This window comes from Microtus ochrogaster, linkage group LG9 (genome assembly GCF_000317375.1).
Source record: "Microtus ochrogaster isolate Prairie Vole_2 linkage group LG9, MicOch1.0, whole genome shotgun sequence".
Lineage (NCBI taxonomy): Eukaryota > Metazoa > Chordata > Mammalia > Rodentia > Cricetidae > Microtus > Microtus ochrogaster.
In genome coordinates, this window is record NC_022034.1 from 25,473,404 (window position 1) to 25,486,201 (window position 12,798).

Below are 12,798 nucleotides of genomic sequence, written 5' to 3' on the forward strand. Positions count from 1 at the left end.
CCTTCAAGAGGTGGTGGTATTACTCAGGGTTCTCTTGAGGAACAGCAATTACAGAATATATATGTTTGTGTGTGCACACACATATACTATATGGAGAAAGGGGGTATTCATTAGAATGGTTTAAAGGCTCTAGTCTGGCTGTCTACCAATGGTAGACAGTAATCCAATAGTTATTGCTGGATGTCTCAGCTGGTCTTTAGTAAACAGTGAATCTGGACGTAGACTCTAATCCAGTGCAGGAATGGAAGTGCTAGGGAGAGTGAAAGCAAACAGGCAACGAGAGACGCTTTCTTCTTCCGTTTATATAGGCTTCCAGAAGAAGATGTGGCCCAGATTAGAGGTGGTCTTCCCCTTTAAAGAGATCTAGATTAAAAGTGTGTCTGCCCATCTCAAAGATCCAGATTAAGTGGATCTTCCCACTTCAAATGATTTAATTAAGCAAAACTTCCTCACAGCTGTGCCCAGCCAGTTTTGATTTAATTCCAGATGTAGTCAAGTTGACAACCAAGAACAGCCAGCATAGTGTTCCATACAAGAAAAGTGGCATAGTGTGTAATGGGGAGAGCTCCTCAGTCAAACAACCCGGAAGAAAAGGCCGCCATGTGGGCTGGCACTATTGTTGACACATCAACTTCTTGTCTTTGTTCCCAGATTACTTAATCTTCACATTTGTTTGATTTTAGATGCAGATCGAGTTCATAAATCAAGGAAGCATGAATTTCAGGTTCATCCCTGTGCTCTTTCCAAATGCCAAGAAGGTAAACAAACAACAAGATCCTCAAATAATTCTTTTTTTTTTTTTTTCCAAATCTGGTTTGATGACTACCTGGGATTTTAGACTGAAAATCTTGTCAACTCTTTGACAGCCCTCAGAGAGAACAGTATTACCAGAAAGATCAGCAAGTTATGCACTGGGCTCACAGTAGGAATAGGAAAGGCCTGCAAGTCTGGCAGGATCAAGGCTGTTCTTGTTGTTCTCTGTACACAAAGGATGGTTTATGCTTAATTATTTCTCTATTGCTGTGATAAAATACCATGTGCAAAGCAGCATATAGAAGGAAGGGTTGGTTTTGGACTCATGGTTCTAGAGGGCTAAGATCCGTCACCATCCTGACAGGTTAGTGTGGCAGCAGGCAAGCATGACATTTAGAGTGGGAAGCTGAGAGCTGATGACTCACATCCCCAGTGACAAACAGGAAACAAAGAGAGTGTGGCTTTTGACACCCCAAAAGCCCATTTCAAGTGACATAATTCATCTAGCCAGGCCACACCTCCAAACAGCATCATCAGCTGGGGATCAGGTATTCAAAGGCCCAGGAATAAGAGGGTATTGTCATCTGATGCTTCTTCCCTCTCACATCCTAGAACCAAAGTATGGAGCCTCTGCTTTCTGCTCCACATCAGCATTCCGCTGCACACAGTTCAGGAGAGTACCAGCACTCTAAGTGGACCTTGCTGGGATTCTCATGAGGGTTTTGATTATATTCCTAAGGCTATGCCGACAGCTTTAGAGAATGTAAGTCACGCTACTGGAGAACATTTTCCAGGCCTGGCAAACAGAAGACAGCAACTAAGTAAACAGTTTGAGACTCAGACCAGAGCCCTCTGATCTTAGAGGCAGCCTCATTCTGGAAGATTCCTAGATGTCAGGACTGCATTGAAACCTCTGCTCCACAGTAGGGAACCAATCTTTGTGAATGGGACACACAGGATTGGGCAGTGCACAATGCATAAGAAAAGACCCCTCATCTTCCCTGGCCCTAACTTGCCTGGAGAATAAATGCAGTCACTGACTGGAAAATCTCTTTACTGGTCTCCCCATTTCCTCTGGGACCCTATACTAAGTCACCTTCCACTTTGCCAGCAAAGAACTTCAATCTATATCTCTAGTTTCAAAATTCTGTGATGTTTCCTACTGACTTCAAAACATTGGCTACCTTCCTTAGCATGACCCTTGAGGCTCTTTGAAATTGGACTTTGTCCACTTACTCATTTTCCTTTCTTCTTACCTGGTGCCTCTGCTCTGGTCATAATGGGTCATGTCATTATGATGATAACCTCACTCATCTCTCTATCTAGGTGTCTTCGCCCAATGCCCTTTCCCAGCTTGTTGGCCTAGTGAACTCTTGCCTATCCTTGTATCCTTGCGACCACTCTAGCATGTGAGGTTCTTTCCTTCATGCCTGTGGAAGGCACTGTCCCATTTCTGAGAGCATTTAATCACAGTACTTTAACCAATGGGCTCTGGCAATAACTACTTAGAATGACTGGCACATGCCGATATGTATATATAATTTCTAGTTGGGGTTACTATTGCTTTTAAATTTCACCTGACAGTCTCTTTATTGTCAGAGGTTGGGACATTAACATACTTCATCTAGAAAAGAGTTTATGCTGATTTGCCTCCATGTGGGATTTTTGGTCCTCAAGACAGTTACTGTGCCTTTTCATTAGATACCTTCTGCTCTTAACATTGAGTCCTGGTTCTAAACTCATGCTACAATCCTCAAAGCAGCACACCATAAAATGAAAACCAGAGGCCTGATAGTGGTCTTCAGGCCTTCTCTGATACAGCCCCCTTGAATTCTGGTCCTCCTCACCCACTCAGCGTCACTTGTTCTGATTTTGCCACTGTGCTCTTGTTGCTTTTGAAGATGCCTCACACTTTCCATCACTGTGAGACTTTCCCTAAGCACCCTCTCAAAAGCTGCAGCCTTTTCCCTTCTACACTAGCACCCCCTGGCCTTTCTGCGGTGCTGTTGAGCTTATGGTTGCTTCTCCCCATCAGAATATCTGGCCCACAAGGGCGGTCCTGAGGGTGGTCCCCGACACTGACCTGTGGAACCCCAGTCTCATGTTCTGAGATCTGTCCTGCTTCTTTCACTTCAGGCCAGACCTCAGGCTGGAGTGAAAGATTCATGAATTATATTAAGCCCGCAACCCTGGCATCCTTCCCCCAAAGCCAAGAGGGAATTCACATCATTTGGTATGACCTCTGTCCTACCCCTTTCATGTGAAGGTGGTGAAAAGCACGTTGACATGCAAAGGGCAGGTAGCCTGGGAGACTGACAGAAAAAGCTGTGCACATGTGGTTTCCATAATGAGATACACAGCTTGCACCCGAAGCCAAAAGTGCTCTGCTTGTTAAACCCTCCAAAACCAAAACAGCAGCTCCCAAGACAGCCTGGTGGGAACGCCTATGAAGGGCAAGCCAGACTGTTCAGAACTGAGCCCTGGATATGGAATCCAGGCTTCTCTCCTGTGACCTTTGCTCCTGTCCTCTCTTCCACAGGAGCACGTGCCCACCTGGCTCCAGAACACTCATGTTTACAGCTGGCCCAAGAATAAGAAAAACATCCTGCTGCGGCTGCTCCGAGAGGAAGAGTATGTGGCTCCTCCCCGTGGTCCTCTGCCCACCCTTCAGGTGGTACCCCTGTGACCCAGCCGCCTCCAGCTCAGTGTGACCCTGTTCTCACAGCATTCTTCTAGCTGAGGCTGGCTGGTGACAGTCAGGCCTGTTTCAGTCTTCTAGGGGGATTCAGGCCCCAGAACACTTGCACAATTCTCTGCCTCCCAATACTTTGACTGCTCTGTATTTCCTGTCTTTTAAAAAACACACAAGGTACCCATGTCCTCCTGAGCTGAGTACTTTTGGTGAGTGGATACTGTAGGTGACAGCAGCAAACCCCTATGACCACAAGAACTCCCCCATCACTCCAGCTACTTTTATGAGTTGGCCAGATGCTGTGTCCTTAGACCAAAGACCAACCTGATTCATGTCCAAATAATAAATGATTACTCTTTGGAAGAATGTGTTTCATTTATCTGAATGGAGTTGGGCGTATTAATTTACACTGAAATGGGCAGGTGTGGGACAGCAACAAAACCGCTTAGATATAGTATTAGATAAATGTGATAGAGTTATCTGTATTAAAGGATTAATAAATTTAAAGAAAGTTAAAAAATCCCTTTTTATGTAACTATGAAAGGTTTACTCTTACAGTTGAGGCTTTTAACAGAACAACCCTGATTGTAAACAGTATGATTGCGCAGGGAGTTTGGCTCAGTGGTAGAACACTTGCTTAACATGTAGGAGATGTCCAGGATTCAACTCCCAGCACTGCAAGAAGAGAAAAAAGGGTCAGTGATGCTCGCCTTTAATCCCAGCACTTGGGAGGCAGAGGCAGGCTGATCTCTGTGAGTTTTAGACCAGCCTGGTCTACAAGAGCTAGTTCCAGGACAGGCTCCAAAACCACAGAGAAACCCTGTCTCCAAAAACAAAAACAAAAAAAACAAAACAAAAAAAAAAACAAACAAACAAACAAAAAAAGACTGTGTTGAAAAGGAAGTATTTAATTGGGGGCTTGCTTACAGTTTCAGAGGATGAGTCCATGATTATCATGGCAGGGAGTGTGGCAGCAGGCTGACAGAAATGGTTCTGATGCAGTAGCTAGGAGCTTACATTTTATCCACAGGATGGAGGCTGAGTGGGAGGGAGACTGGGCCTGGCATAGTCTTTCAAGACCTAAAGGCGCACCTTCAGTGACACACCTCCTCCAACAAGGCCACAGTAGATGGAGGCTGCTTCTTCACTTCCCAGCCACCTAGACCCAAAATAATCACATTTTATTCTGTTATTTGCAATACCGTTTGGCCAATAGCTTAAGCATATTTCTAGCTAGCTCTTATATCCTAAACTAACCCATCTCCATTAATCTGTGCATCACCACAAGGTCATGGCCTACAGGTAAAGTCCCGACTGACTCCAGCAGGGGCATGTTTCTCCTTTGGGGCTACGTGGCTTCTCTTTGACTCCGCCTTCTTTCCTCCTCTATATGTTTGGAATTCCTGCCTTGTTCTAATCTGATAAGCCACTGGCCAAAACAGCTTTATTCACTAACCAATAAAAGCAACACATATACAGGACTTCGCACACCAGGCCACACCTCCTAATTCTTTCTAAATAGTTCACCAACTGAAAACCAGACATTCAAATTTAGAGCCATTCTAATTCAAACCACTACACCAGGTTACATTTTCTTTTTTTAATTGAAATTTAACCATTTTTTAGAAAACAGAAAAATTAATTGACTCATATTAACAAAAAACATACCTTAATGGGTTTTGCCGATTTTTTAAAAAAGAGTCTTACTGTGTGGTTCAGGTTGCCCTACAACTGCTTAGGCCAGATTGGCCTGTAATTTGTAGTCCTGTTCCCTCTACTCCCTGAGTGTTGGGATTATAGGCATGCATCAATGTATCTGACAACTGTTCCTCCCAGACCCCAGGGAGTGAATCTAGGACCCTGGGTATGCTTTAACATAAGCCAAACCCCAGCTCTTGGGTACATTGTTTGAAGAGATATTTTCTTCTTCTTTTTTTTTTTTAAAAAAAATATCTTTATTTTTTAAATGAAATCAATAATTTGGGCTTATTTGGTCTCCAAGGAAATGACATATAGCCATTTATAAAATGTGTGTGTGCATGCACATGTGTGTGATCTAAATAAACTGTTGCACAAGGAAAGAATAGATTAATAAAAAGATGCTTGGGTGATGAGAGCTATTGCTTCCTTTCTCTGCCTATTTGGGTAAACAAGTTTCAACTTTGCTCTGAGATAGTTATCCTCTAAATGTAACTATAGAGAGAGACAAATGCTAATGAATTACAAAGACTACAATCTGACCTACTTTATGTCTACTTGTGCACGGAGTAAATGCTTTAAAAAAGAAAAAAAATAGCATAATTTAAGTGCTCATCTGTATGACTTTATGGGAAAAATAATTACTTCAGTGGCATTTTAGATCTAATAGAATTTTCTTGTTTGGCCAACTCTGAATTCCTGGAAAACATTCTAAACACCAACTTCAAGTCTTTTTTCTCTTTTCATTGTTTTGGTTTGAGGTGAGCCCATTATTGAGGATTCAACATCTGCAGAAACAGCCCAGCAATTATTTCTTTGAAATGTTTCCAGCTTGCAAAGATTTAGTAATGTAATGTTATTAGCCCTCCTCCCCCTTCAGAGACTCCCAGAGCATTCAGCCACGAGTTCCCTCTATTCTTCCTGTCTCAAGTGGTTAAGGTCCCTGATGTGCAACAAACAGTCCTTAAAGTGTTACAATTGATAGCAAAACAAGCAAAATGCAAGACAGCCACCAGCCAAACAAACACCCAAATGTGTGTGTGTCTGTGTGTGTGTGTGTGTGTGTGTGTATGTAAGAGAGGGGGGGAGGGAAGGAAGGAGGGCAGGAGGGAGGGAGGGATCGTTCATGCTGTACTCAACAAAAGAGACAACTTGGTTCTGAAGTGTCTACAAAATATGACCAACAGCAGCAAAGGAATTTTTTCAATTATTTTAGAACACTGATACTCAACACCTGTTTTACTTAAACATTATCCTGGTCCTTGTATCTATTTGTCGAAAATTTGAGGGTAGAAATAGGATAGGTCTGCCTTGGTAAAAATAACTTTGTAGCCTCATGACTTTAGTCATACAGAAGCTACCTTGGGGATGTACTGGGTATAGAGTTAGATTATTTTCTGATATTTAGTGGCTAATTTTAATTTCAGTGTCTGACTTCCAAATACTTGTCTGTCTAGTTTAACTTCTATACAGCTCAAAACTGTCTCACCATGGGGCTACCATCAAAGTAAAAACCTGGCTTTTCCTCCGCTCAGCACTCAGAAAAACCATTGCTGTACTCTCTTCCTTCTTTCCCAGTAAACAAATCACCCCTTAAAGACTTGAGTTTTTCTGAGTCATCATCTCAACAAGACATGAAGGTTCTCCACTTTGGACTTTATATCCTTATTTTCGGATGTTTGGCCAAAAACATTTTTCCTAACCCAGTCACTTCATCAACCACCACAGCCACTTTGCCAAATCCACTTTGTCACCAGCACCTTTGCCAAAGGGATTGCAAAGATCTATGACCATTGAAATGACCCAGAAAGAGTCTTTCAAACCAGAGGATCTTTCTGCTTCTCTTTAACGTGCTAAGAAGAGTCTGTGAGAGCCTCTCCTAGCAGCAGATGAAATGAGAAGGTAGGTTACACCATGGGAAGATACCACAAAGTCACACCTCTCAGCAGAGACTCTTGTGCTGTTTCAGCACAAACAGTTCTATATGAGATAATTCAACAACAAACAAAAAGCAAGAAAGAATAAAAGCAAAACAGTGACATTTTAAAGTAATATATTTCTGTCATGGAATTTTCAGTCCGAAAGGGAACCTGTGACTTTGTTTTTTGTAGGAAGGGAGCAGGACTCAGAGAAACTGATTTGCTCAAAGTCACTCCAGGGCTACAGCCCCAGTGATAAAGCTTGAAGGCTGTGAGCCTATGGAACATCCTGGGTTTTACTGGGAGACTCATGCCCAGTTCCTTCCTGAAGTAAACATAGCCTCCTGAACACAGGAGGCCTGAGGGAAGATTACCTCCATCCTCTGGTGGCTAGGTGAGTAAATGATCATGCTACTGCTTGTGCCGGGAGAATCTCTTCAGGGAATTAATTATTGCTGTGATGATATGGATAGAGCTCTTCTTGAAGAGATTTGGCATATTTATTTGGTAGTGGTTTAATATGAACCCTAAGCCAACTTAAAAATCCTCAATACTGGGGCTGGAGAGATGGCTCAGAGGTTAAGAGTACTGACTGCTCTTCCAGAGGTCCTGAGTTCAATTCCCAGCAACCACATGGTGGCTCACAACCATCTGTAATGAGATCTGGTGCCCTCTTCTGGCATGCGGGCATACATGGAGGCCAAACACTGTGTACATAATAAATAAATAAATCTTTAAAAAAAATCCTCAATACCTTCCTGAAGCTTAAAGACAAAACATCTGCAATCAGATCAATGTCTTTTAAAGGTGTGGGTATGCGCATTTGTGTGCATGTATGTGTGCGTGTTTCAAACTCCAAAACATCAATAGTTCTTAAAAACTGTTTTTTTTTTTCTTCAAACACTGAAACTCCTCTCTCTTGAGTCCTACTCATGCCACAAAGGTGGTGCTTGGAAGACTTTAGCTGCTTAGGAGGGGGTCTGGACTCGCTGCAGGAACAATCCAGTTCACCATGAGGCATAAAACAGCACAAAAGAATCCAATCAGTACAGTCATTCTGAGAGACCTGTAACCAAGCAGGACAGCATGGCCCTAATGTCATACCACCTCTTTCATTTTTTTCTTGAAGAATGCTTTTAGACTTAGAACTTTAGAACACATGGAGAGAGGTGGATAGCTTTTGTAGACTACCCTGTGTGACTGGGTATCTGCCTCAAGTCAAGCAGGTGGGACCTGCAAAAGGAATGGTCATTGTGGCTGACTTTTGTATTTACCTTCTCAGGGAACTTTTGGATGTGGACCTAGGTCACATTTATTCAGATGGTTTAGGAAGTGTTGAGACTCTGCTAAACAATGAGAAGCATGGGCTGGTGGAGCTGGGCAAAGGTGACCAAGTTCTAGGCCTGCTCACTCTTTTCTAGCTCTTGTGAGGCATAATCACAGCCCCCAGATCTCCTAGGTATTGTAAGCTAAAACCACTGGGGCACATCTTTCTTGTCCCATGCCTGACCTCCCTTTGCTCCCTTCACAAGGAAGGTGCTGATGGAAGAAGGCAGCTGGGGAGGGGGGGGCGGAGGGAGAAGGTGAGTGCGAGAGGACTCCTGCCTGATGGATCCCATTAGGCTTAGTGTGCAGAGCGTGGCGATGAAGTAGCTGCTCTGGTATGCATCCAAGCTGCTGTTCTATTTTTACTCTCTCCTGCATGCTTCTTAGCCTAGAGTTGTTTGCCTGGGCACCTGGATCAGCAGCAAAACATGGAACTGAGCCACTCAGTAAAGCAGGGAGGAAGGAGGCCATTGATGCAGGCTTTGTTGCTGCTGACAGGGAGGAGAGACCTGGAATGTTAATGAGGATAGCTTTCCGAAGCATGCCTTCATGGTTAGCAAGGAGTTCAAAGGAGAAGGCAGACTCAGGCCTGTGCCCAACAAATGTGAACTGCTGATAGAGAGAAGGAAAAATCAATTATGCTGTCGCAGGCTCCCATGCCATTGTGTTGGAGTTGTTAGAGAAGGTAGGACAAGGACCAGATTTCAAAAGGAAACAAAGCCACATGGCCCTGAAGTATAACGAGTTTGCCATGGCAACTGATGGAAATGAGCCTCCCGGGCCTGAGCAGGTGTGCTATCTTACAGAATAAACATACTTCTCTCACTGCCTGGATTTTATAATAAAACCTGTGTTTGGATTACTTTCCCCTCCTCTTTGTTACCCAGAGAAGTTGGCTGTTTCTCAATCAGCCCCAGGCTCTGGTGAGGGAAATGTAATCAGTGTTATCAAAGGATTGTTTTGGAAAAGGCTGGCGCAGGCTTGGCTGCCAGCCTCACCATGGAGCAGCAGCTGGGCCTCGGGTACCTGCCTGGCCTTTGCCCCCTCCCAGGCAATACCAGGGCAGAAAGCTTCTGGTTCTGAGTTTATCTGGGTACAGCAGTATGATCTGGACATTGGCGCTGGCCAAAGACTTCTCTGTGACCAGAGAAGTAAAGCCCAGACCTGGCTGATTTAGCATCTTGCATTCCGTCTGTCAAGTTTCCTTGACTACAAGGACTAACTGATTTTACTCTCCAATCTGTTGTTAGCCACAGTTTGCTTACTCAGAAACCATAGAGAACTTATGTTTCCCTAGTTTGAAATCCTTCTCTAGTAGGTTCCAGGGCGGTGGATTTTTGAGTCTGAAATACATACCAATGTGGAGGTTTTATAAAAATCCCCCCAAGCTAAAGACTAAGGATGTTTACATTTAATGTTATAAAGCCCAAGTTATACTAAGGTAAAATAACCAACCTCAGTGTTCTCCTTTTTGATGACTAGAAAGAAATCTCTTCTACTAGAGTTTTAAATAACTCTTTAAAACAAGGTGCTTGTTCACAATGGCTCCTAGAACAGTTTGTGAAAATGGTTATGGCGAACAGTTGGCGTGAGGATAGCTTGTTTGGCCAGCCAGCTAAGCATTTTACATATTACTTGACCTTTGATCCTAGTAAGAGAAGTATGGCTGACTTATGAACTAATTCAAGCTATGGTGTCAGGTATTACGTATTACTGTTCTTACCCTAACACAAGCACAGACGCTAACCCCAACACAGATGTGCTCACCTTTTGCTTCTTTTGTTCACAGTCCTGACAAGTACAGGTGCCTGTTCTTTCACCCTTAGGAGGTCAGCAGTTGCCACTTAGGAAGACACCAGTAAAGGATGGTTAGGAATTGGCTTCCCGACAGAAGTGGCGGCTGTTGTTCTGACAACATTTTTTTGTTATGAAAATATTTTGAACAGATGTCTTGGTCACTGTTTTATTGCTGTGAAGAGACACCAGGACAAAGACAACTCTTCTTATAAAAGAAAGTACTTAATTGGAGTTTGCCTACAGTTTCAGAGGCTTAGTTCATTATCATCGTGGCAGGGAGAATAGTGCCATGTAGGCAGACATGGTGTGGGAGAAATAGCTGAGAATTCTACATTCGGATCTGCAGGCAGCAGGAGAAAAGAGATTCTTAGGTTGGAAAACTCAAAGCCCACTTCCAGTGGACATGCTTTCTCAAACAAGGCCACACCTCCTAATCCTTTCAAATGGTGACCCTGGTGACTGAGCGTTTGAATCTATGCGCCTTGGAAGCCATTCTTATTCAAACCACCAAAACAGACAAAACTAAAACCAAACCAAACCAAAACACCAAACCATTAAATATGCAACTTTTAAAATGTTGCCAAGTAGTATTTATAAAAGCATCCTTGGGGATAAAGAGATGGCTCAGCAGTTGGGAGCACTGGATGCTCTTCTAGGGGGCCCAGGTTCAATTCCCAGCACCCACTGGCAGCTCAAGACTGTCATTTCAGTTCCAGGGGATCCCACACCCTCACACAGACATACATGCCGGCAAAACACCAATGCACATTTAAAAATAAATAAGTAAAAATTTAAAAAAGCATCCTTATATTTAATTTTTACCTTACCCAAGTGAAATCAAAATAGCCACAGCTTCAGTGGTTCAGATTCATACACTGTAGGAATAAATAACCATGTGCTGGGCAATTTTATGTCAACTTGACATAATTTAAAGTAATCTGAGAGGAGGAAACCTCAATTAAGAAAATGCCCCCATGAGATCATGCTGTAGGCAAGTTTGTAAGGCATTTTCTTCATTAGTGATTTATGGGGGCAGACAATTGTGGGTGGTACCATCCCTGGGCTGGTGGTCATAGGTTCTATAAGAATGCAGGCTGGGCCGGACGGTGGTGGCACACACCTTTAATCCCAGCACTTGGGAGGCAGAGGCAGGTGGATCTTTGTGAGTTCGAGACCAGCTTGGTCTACAAGAGCTAGTTCCAGGACAGGCTCCAAAACCACAGAGAAATCCTGTCTCGAAAAAAAAAAAATGCAGGCTGAGCAGACCACAAGTGATGAGCCAGTAAGCAGTACCCCTCCATGGCCTCTGCATCAGCTCCTGCCTCCAGGTCCCCACTTTGTCTGAATTCCCATCCTGATTTCCTTCACTGATGGACTACAATATTTTTTTCCCAACTTGCTTTTTGATCATGGTGTTTGACCACAGCAATTAAAACCCTAGACAACCCTTCAGAAGTTCCTGATAAGAAGTCAGGTGTGATGACACACATTTGTAATTCTAGCACTCGGAAGGCAGGTGGACTATCTCTGCAAGTTCAGAGCCAGGCAGGCTACAAAGGTGAGAACAAGGCCAACCTGGGTTATATAGCAAAACCCTGTTCTAAAACAAGCAAGCAGGCAAGCAAACAACGTTCCTGGTAATAACACAGTTGTCCTTATACCTGACTAGTTTTAAAAATAATGATCTTAGTCATCTGGGAAAGATTACATCATGTTTTCTCTATCCTTTTTTTTTTTTTAGAAAGCAGTTGTGCATCTCATTTACAAGATATCCATATGGTAAGCCAGTCACTTATTTCTTCTATGAATGACACTCCTGCACGCAAGCCAAGGCTCTATCAGCCTGGCCTGAAACAGTTTTGTACAAAAGAGAAGCCCAAGATCTCCATCAGTGAGAGGAGTATCTGGGGTATCTCCTGCTGTGTCTAGGGGTGGTTACTTAGTCCACTTCTGACCAAGACTGGCATCTGAGTGCTTCAGGGGATGCTGTGAGGTGAGCTTAAGCTGTGTGTCCCAAAGTGTGTGGGCAGAGAATCTCCACATTCAAGATGTGGAGTCTTTGGGTACCAGTATATCACTCATTATTCTCTGAAAAAGAAAAAAAAAAAAAAAACCACATGAACCAGAGTTGGGGGCCCCAGTCCCGTCATGCCATATTTTCTAGTGAAACTGCCATTCAAAAGGGAGTTTAACAGGTACTACAGCAACTAACAAAATAACACCAATCTCCAACTTGATAATCATCACCTACTATGTGCAAAGCAGTATATACATAAAGAGAAGTGACACACTCTTGTCTTGCAGCGACTTACAATGCAGCTGGAGAGATAGGATGTCAGGGTGGGAAAGCTCATTAGGACAAGAAGTGAGACATTTGATCTCTTGCCTCTGACCTTCACATGACCTTTGACTGATGATCAGTTTCTGGCTCAAATCTTCAAAGAAGCAGGTGAATGTATATTTCCCCCCTAATAAACAGAAGATCCATTCCTTCCCCCACACACTTTTTAGATTATTGCATTCAAGGTGCCTATAAATCACCATGAAAATGAGATAAGAGACTAAGAGAATGTAAGAAATGGGGAAAGCATGTAACAGCACTGCAGAATGTAT

At 43.3% G+C, this 12,798-nt stretch overlaps 1 protein-coding gene across 3 annotated transcripts in view; it reads left to right on the forward strand.

Moving 5' to 3' along the window:
* Positions 1-3,884, forward strand: part of Traf3ip2 (TRAF3 interacting protein 2) — a 43,260-nt gene extending 39,376 nt beyond the window's left edge. For all 3 annotated transcript variants that reach the window (XM_005363539.3, XM_013352364.2, XM_026787334.1), the window contains 2 exons: positions 684-758; positions 3,293-3,884. In XM_005363539.3, coding sequence (XP_005363596.1) covers positions 684-758; positions 3,293-3,439 — 222 coding nt within the window. In that variant the 3' untranslated portion in view covers positions 3,440-3,884. The remainder of the gene's footprint in view (positions 1-683; positions 759-3,292) is intronic.
* The last annotated feature ends 8,914 nt before the right edge of the window (positions 3,885-12,798 follow it).